At 37.6% G+C, this 8,221-nt stretch overlaps 1 protein-coding gene across 2 annotated transcripts in view; it reads left to right on the forward strand.

The window, feature by feature from the left end:
- Positions 1-7,449, forward strand: part of LOC126917070 (discoidin domain-containing receptor 2-like) — a 140,981-nt gene extending 133,532 nt beyond the window's left edge. For both annotated transcript variants that reach the window (XM_050723507.1, XM_050723518.1), the window contains exons 12-17: positions 408-670; positions 1,327-1,464; positions 3,357-3,664; positions 4,707-4,941; positions 5,062-5,211; positions 5,781-7,449. In XM_050723507.1, the coding sequence (XP_050579464.1) occupies positions 408-670; positions 1,327-1,464; positions 3,357-3,664; positions 4,707-4,941; positions 5,062-5,211; positions 5,781-5,930 (1,244 nt within the window). In that variant the 3' untranslated portion in view covers positions 5,931-7,449. The remainder of the gene's footprint in view (positions 1-407; positions 671-1,326; positions 1,465-3,356; positions 3,665-4,706; positions 4,942-5,061; positions 5,212-5,780) is intronic.
- The last annotated feature ends 772 nt before the right edge of the window (positions 7,450-8,221 follow it).

Consider the following 8,221-nt stretch of genomic DNA (forward strand, 5'->3'; position numbering starts at 1 on the left):
TCTGACCTAAATAACGTAGAACGCGTGTGACTCGTTTTAAACAAGAGAAAGAAGTAAAGAAAATGAGAGACAAAAATTAGTCCTGTTTTAATATTAAAAGTAGAATGGCAGAAAATACGTAACTTACCATCTTCATCACTGTGTTTTTTAATGAACATTTATTTGCTGCTTTCATATAACTTTGTCATATACGTTTCTATGTTATTTCTTCTATAAAACGTTCATACGTAAAACCATTTACAAATTCCACTTAAAGATTATGTCAGTATAAATCGTGCTACATTTTTAGTCTTTTATATGAAGTAGTGAAATATCAGAAATAAGAAATTCTTCCGAAGGTATCTTGGTTTTTCCTGTATTCTACGAAGCAACGCGTTGAAGGTAAATAAAAATCGATTTCTTTCAAGAATCCCCGAAAGACCTGAAGGACGTGAACGTCTCGGAAGAAAGCGTTCGACTCGATACGAGACCTGAATCAGCCATAGGACCACCGAGTTGTTCCTCATCGCCGACAAACTCTCCCGCACGACATTCTCAACACTACAGGACTCTCCAAAGTTACACCAGTCCAACTGCGAAACTCAATATCGCAGCCGCGTCTAATCACCAACGGGACGTCGATCAAATCCACTCGAAACGTTGGCACACAGCTCCTAAAGAGAAACACAAGGTTTGTACGTAGTGACCATTAGCTTCAACCAGCAATCTAGAAGATGAAATTGATTAATCGGCACTTTGATTTCGATAAATACAGATGAAATCTAAATTGGAGAATCTTAATTATGATACACGATGAAACGAAATATAACAGAAAATATGTATCGTTTATTCTTTGACAAAGATATTGAACTTTTGAAGTTAGTACGAATCGAAGCTAGTTTGAGTTGATAAGTACAATTACTTTTCTATATATCTACGAAGTGAATAAAACTTTCTCAAAATGATTCCGATATTAAGGCAGAAAATACGTTTGATACCTCTATGTACGAGTATACATATGTAAATTCAATATTCACCAGAGACCTGTAATTCTTTTTTAAAAAGGATCCTTAATTACTCTCAGCTGGATTTAGAAAATTAAATTTCGATTAATTGAAATGAAAATAAATTTCAAATGAGAAGACCTAAAGTTCAAAAATTGAATCTTTATCTCTTCTATAATGTAACTCTACTCACCCACAATGAAATCACGTTACAGTCTCTGTTTACTTAAAACATATCTACTCTTTTCATCTCGAAATACTAATAAATTCAAACATCCGGTTATAAAAATATTTTTGTAACAAATTGCAACGAACGTTGACGATCTCTGTATCGTTTTCACAGATACCCGCACCTGTCGTCAGCTGGAATATCGCGCCCAGTATGAACAAACCGTACAAGTGCAAGGAGATAGAGCCCACCAATATACCGCGACAGTGCCTACGTACCACGGAGAAACTTGGCTCGAGGAATATCGGCGAGGTACGGCGATAAACGATTGGGAAATGATGCGCTTCGCTACGTGCACGTGCACGTGGAATGCAGCTCCGCTATCTCGTGAACGCGTTTCGTTTCTCTCATAACTAATACGAAAACGCAGATGATGATGAAACACGATTCTCGTTTTCCCGGGTTGCATTAACCTTTAACACTCGCTTGTTACGTTCGCGACTGTTTAATCTAAATTTGCTCGGTAATAACGTTGATATGAGGAAGGGGGTTTAATTCTTCGCATTCCGAAAATTTAAAAAATACGATTAATTATCGATTTCGATATATTTTCACGGCGGAAATCCTTATGGTGAAAATCGAGAATTTTGTTTCGAAAGAAAAGAAGTTACAAGTATCTATAAATTCGTTAAATTTTTTTCCATTTTTTATCGGTTTAAATGATACACAAAATTCCATGGCGGTAAAGTACGAAGGGATTAAAAACGTAAAAATTTATAGAAGATACGTAATAGGCAAAAATATGTATATAACCCCCCAAAATACTACATATTACGGTATAATATTTAGCGAATGAAACAAATTCCCATTTAGAATGTTTCTTTATCTTCTTATTTATCCATATGTTTATCTTTCTCTATTTATCTTCTGTATACTTATTTCTTTAATTACGCCCATGAAAACACGAACTTGCGTGAACAACCGCAATCTGATAATAAAAATGTGTTCGAAAAATCGTGTTGTGCTTAGTTTGAATCTAAGAATGAAGATAAAAATATTCATCACGAAAATAAAGACATTTAATACATTTGGAAAAACCCACGAAACTGATGTAATTAGCATAAGATCTGTGTCAGCGGCTGAGTCGATGTTAGAATCACGTGATCGATAAACTAAATGGTATCAGTGGCGATGTTACACGTTTTTATTACGACTCCACAATACACAGTAATACGTTCGTCTGCAAGCTACAAGGAAACTTTACCCGCGGAACATCGAAGGGGAACGACAACGGAGCATCGGGATAATGCACTTACTGTGTACATTATGCGCGTACATGATGTGCACACGGACACAGATTTCCGCATCGATATACTTCCGGGATTCATTGGTTTATGTATGCATTAACGACGATAACAGGCCGAAGAAGCTGCGAAGTGTTGTCTTCCAGCCTCTTGGACGATTAATGCGCAAACTGCGTGGCGTTGCACACCATTTGCACGCAACTTGTCTCCTAACGAGAGTACAACAATATCTAGGCCAATTGCCCATTATTGTTGTGTAGTTACGAAGATTAATGACATATAAATGTAGTTAAAATTGCACGAAGCCGTAAAGACAAAGTGTCATACTTGTTTCTTTCCTATTTTATACAAGTATGATATATTACAAGAGTTTAATCATAATATTTTCAAAATCTTCCCTTTCATTTTAATCATTGTTTATTATATCCTTTTCTCAGTCATTCTTTAGTTAATCAACTCTTTTAAGGATAAATCTCTATTGTCGTTTATTCTTCGTATTCTTTATTTTTAAATGAATACACACCTTCATAGTCTTCAACCGAATACATCAACTAGGAGCATCATATTTTACTTCCAACTAAAATTTCACCTACGCAGAATACTTAACCGTTTCTCAGCACAGTATAAGAAAAATTCATAGAAACGACCAAACGATACGAATACGCGCAACGTAATTATATTTATTAGTCATAATAAATTAAAGGCACAAATAATAACTTCTTAAATCATTCGTCCTGAATACACCCTCGTTTCATTACCCTTTAAAAGAATTTACGTCCACGAAATTATAAAAAGTAAAATTAACTCCAGAAAACTGTGCAACGCAAATTTATACGATTATTATTCGAATTTCCAAGAACCTACTCGCCAGTGACAATTTCCTTTTTTCACGATTTTCAGGCGATAGTATGCGAAGCAGTCGGATTAGAGGACGTGGTGGCAGATGCTCCGAGATTGGTGGTGGCTCGCGTGCCTACTTGCGGCGGTGACATTCGAGCCGGTAGTACGACGGACCAAATAAGAGAAGTCCGATTTCTGTCCAGCCTGTCCGATCCGAACGTAGCTCGGATCCTGGGAGTGTGCACCGTGGAACCAGTCCCGTGGACGATCATCGAGTACACGGAACTCGGTGATCTCGCCCATTATCTTCAGTATAGTGTGCCACTTACGGGAACGCTTAGGCCAAGCTGCAATTTGAAAGCCCTTAGGTGAGATACCGCTATTCGCCGCGGTGCACCGATTCTAAAACGATACGTACGAGCATCACAGGGCACACGGATAATTCGAACATAGCCTTATACGAGCGTTACGAAATGGAATCGCGATGGTACCACCGATCACTGTAATAATTCACGGATGAATAATATATTCACTTGTCGCGCGGCCTCTCTTTTATTCGGTACAATCGCAGCCTGGTTCGTTTATAACGTACCCGATTGATCTTAATGGCACTTCCGCGTTATACAGCTTCCGATTATATACGATTACGAGATCGTACATTACTCTTGTCGTTGCTGATAATGTTCCGTCAAATGCTTTGTTACTCGGATAATAATTAACGTAATATTTTATATTCGTGAACGTGGAGAGAGAAAAAAGAGAAGTTCCCGAGAAAATTTGAAAGAGAATGAAGCTTTGCTATGAAGCATTAATCCCTCAATTCCTGTAGGTAGCTATAAACTTTAGCTTTTATCTATTGTACGATATATGCAAGCTGGGTAGTTTAAAAGTTCTAATGCACTCTGGTAGAAGGTTTAGGTAAATGTAAATTATTACGTTTCGAATTTATGTCGTTATATAAATATTTAATGGTACGTACATAAGTACTGTCCATAACGTCGAACACCCACGTTCACTGGTTTTATTATTAAGCGAAGCTCCTTTGCGTTCATTAAAATGGCAACAAAAATTTATGATTTACAAAGAGAAAAAAGTATTTCGCGTATTTCGGTATAAATTTTTGAAGGTATTCATCCTATATCACGTATAGCAGAATTTTACATCACAATCAAAGCTATGAGAATTTTAGAATAAATAATGATTTATTCATTCAATCTATAGAATCGATGAGATAAACGAGCGAAACTCCGGTGAAGGAATGTTCGAAAGCGCCGTGATCTTAGGAATAGAAATTGTTTCGTTCTTGTATGAAAATAGAGTTGTTCGTACATTCCATAGATCGGACAACGAACGAACGAACATCAATTAACGTCGACAGGTTGAAAAGAAAGCATTATATTATGATTTTAGTCAAAGCTGCTTGATGTACATGGGGACACAGATAGCATCTGGCATGAGGTTCCTCGAGTCAAAGAATCTGGTGCACAAGGACCTGGCAGCCAGAAACTGTCTAGTGGGCCGCTCTTACACCGTGAAAGTGACCGACATAGCGATGTGCAGTGACCTTTACAAGAAGGATTACAGTGACATAGGCGGTAGACCGCCGGCGCCAATCAGATGGCTGCCGTGGGAAAGCATTCTGCTGGTAAGGCTAAATGATTTTCGTCAAGCGAATCTCGTTCTCTCTTTAACGAGCGCGTTCTAGATCGATCAACCAGTCCATAAATGGGAATAGTACCAATGAACTTGCGCGTTTCGATTCTAGGACAGGTACACTTGCTCGAGCAGCGTCTGGTCGTTCGCTGTCACTTTGTGGGAAGTGATGAGCCTGGCCAGAGAGAAACCTTTCCAACATCTAACCAACGATCAAGTGATACAGAACGCAGAGCATATGTACTATGGGGCTGAGTTACAGGTATTCGAGCGTTCCTCTTTTCCTTATAGCGTATATTATATTTTAAGAATCAAGATATACGTGTTAGATATACATAGATACATTTCGTAAATTCTTATTTTAAAATAGTTTACGATAGTAACGATATTTTCACTCGATAAAAAGACGAAAATAATTAATTAAGATTTCAAAGACCAACATGTTAATATGCTACATTCTATTTGTTATTTTTTTCTGATTTACATTATTGAGTTCCATGGTTTAATATAGTGGCTATGAAAGAAAAGGGAAGAATAAAAGAAAGTATTTACTTAAGATACTTTTCGTTGCTATATCCTTCACCAATTAAATCCTACAATTTTACGAAATTGTATTTACTATGCTATGATTAACATAATTTTAAATCTTACAAACATTTTTTGTGTCTCTAATACGTATAATGGAGTCTTGTACAATACTCTGTTTATGTCTTTTAATAACGTTGCGCCTTAACATATTTCATTGATTGGTTCTTAGTGTACTAGTTCGGTAAAAAAAAGCTGGAAGATTAGATAAGTAACCTCTTTAACAAATCTGTATTTTCATTTCAGATATATCTTCCAAAGCCCACGATGTGTCCGGAAGAAGTCTACAGGATGATGTGCTCATGCTGGCGGAGGGACGAGACCTCGAGACCGACGTTCAAAGACATTTATACGTTCCTGAAAAACGTAATCGCGGACTATCGACCTGGTGCATAAAAGATTCCACTAAACTGTGATACAAGAGAACGGACAATGAATCTCCTCTTGCCGACTAAAAACTCCCGACGTCGAGACTCGACGGAAGTGTACAATCGTTAGTTTTAGTGCATGCTGTGGAGAACGAGCCGCGCCGAATTTTGAGATTTTCTCGATCGTAAAGAGATGATCGAAGGAGAAATTTTCGCGATGCACTCTTATCTCTGAAGCGAAGCAAGGCGAAGCCTTGAAAAGGGTTCTTCTGTACTCGATCTCTATCTCTGACTATCGATCGGGCAAAACTAAAAACTTAAAAATATATAAAAATACGAAAAAAAATGACGACTTCGCCAGAATCTCGGTGAATTTTTGCCCGGTCGTCCGACGAAAACGTCGCCTCGATATTTTCTAGTCAGCTCGGTCCTTCAATTCCTATGAAAGTGCTATATATCGTGTACAGTATTCTGAACACTGAAGACGCGTATACCGCGATGCTAAGCACCGATAAGTCTATCCACTTGTACATACGAGACTAGATACTGACGCTAGGTAAACGCTGGGAATTTTCGCGACTGCTGGTGCCTTCGAAAAACATTCAATCGTGTTCCTTCACTTCCCTCGAATGGAGAAACTATGCTATACACGAATTAATTACACCGATCTTAATATATTGTGTACAGGAATTACATTTTTTAAGTTTTGAATATTCTTAAAAATCATCGACAGAAGTGGCGTCGTTTGCTTGTTTTCATTTAACCCCAGCGTAGACAGCTGAGTAAATTATACAACGATCAATCAGTAAATCTATTATTTACTTTACGTACACAATATGTTAATAATTTATACGAACAATAGACGCGGTAGAGCATAAATTTTCCAAGATCACGTTTACATAACTATTCTATATAAATCTCTGATCCTAATCATCGCATTATATCGCGTTATAGAAATTCTACTATTTCTCGAAGCGACACGACGCGCCCACCAGCAACGCAAACCTCCCGACTTATACTTGTACATTCGAAAGCCCGTCGTACGTAGCAAAGTACTTATATCGTTCCATTGTATTCCTTTCCGTTCGAAAGAAAAACCTCACATCTTTAACGGGCGTAGATTCGAAAAAAAGAAACCCGACTAAACTCTGTTCTTCGCGAGAAACCTAAACGCATAATCATCACGCTCCTTCCTTTGATTTACCATTTAAGGGCAGAGAGGAGAGACAACGAGGCGTAAACGATCGCTGTAACGCTGCCAGAGGAATCGATCAAGCGATTCTGAGCTCTTCGTCGCCTCGAATTCCGAGAACTGCGAATTGAACGTTTGAACGCCACCAATGCTACCAACCTGTTTGATGGTAACGATAATGTCAATAACACATCGTTGCAGAACGTTAACTATCACAGGAAAATTGTTGGTAAAGTGCCAAACGGAGTGAAGCGTTCAAACGTTCCCCTCTGCACGCACCTTTCTGTAATTCTTAAGATGGATTCAAGTATACGTTGAAATGATTAACAATAAAGTACTGAGTGTTCCTTTCTGACTGTGACTGCGTTTTCTTTTTCTTTTCTTTTTACTTTCTATCTTTACGTTTTCTATGTCGTCTTTTTAATTGAGGTGAATAAAAATAGAGGCTTGATACTTTCGGAAAACGGCTCAACTATCTCAAGATTAAGTAAGTAGTAGAAACTTACGCGTCTCGAAATCTCACATAAAATCCAGTTTGATAAATTAGATAAGTTCCAACTTTGTTTTTTGATAAGATTCTAAGATAGCCTCGGTGAACAACGCGTTCAATAATCTTCAAAGTCTATTGACTCTCAAACGCGTTAGTTCGCCAAAACTTTCCGAAGAAACTATTTTTCCTTGAATTTAAACGACACCGTGAAGTCAATGAAATTTACTTACAAAATATGCGGTTCGCGTTAAGAATAATGTGTTCCTGGAAATATTCCCTATATCTGGAATAATATCACGAAACAACACGGATAAAGATACGTATTATTCGGTACTTTTTCTTCTAGCTATTTATCTCGAGAGAAATATTTGTCTTCCATAAAAGGGATAAGATAACTACGTGTAAATTTCTTCATAAAATTCGCAGAGGTGAAATTATCCTTATTACGTGGTATAGTGACGATATAATTTCAATGTCACTGACAAAAAGAATATTACCGAATGCTCATAAAAGCCTCGATAAACGGATATGTACTTCCATGAAAGGTCACTTAAGGTGTCCAGATCGAATCATCGAGAATGGCTTGAGTCATTTAAACGGGTATCTGAACACGAAACATTCTCTCGCCAGAGGTAAA

The sequence above is a fragment of the Bombus affinis genome, chromosome 1, assembly GCF_024516045.1.
Source record: "Bombus affinis isolate iyBomAffi1 chromosome 1, iyBomAffi1.2, whole genome shotgun sequence".
Classification (NCBI taxonomy): domain Eukaryota; kingdom Metazoa; phylum Arthropoda; class Insecta; order Hymenoptera; family Apidae; genus Bombus; species Bombus affinis.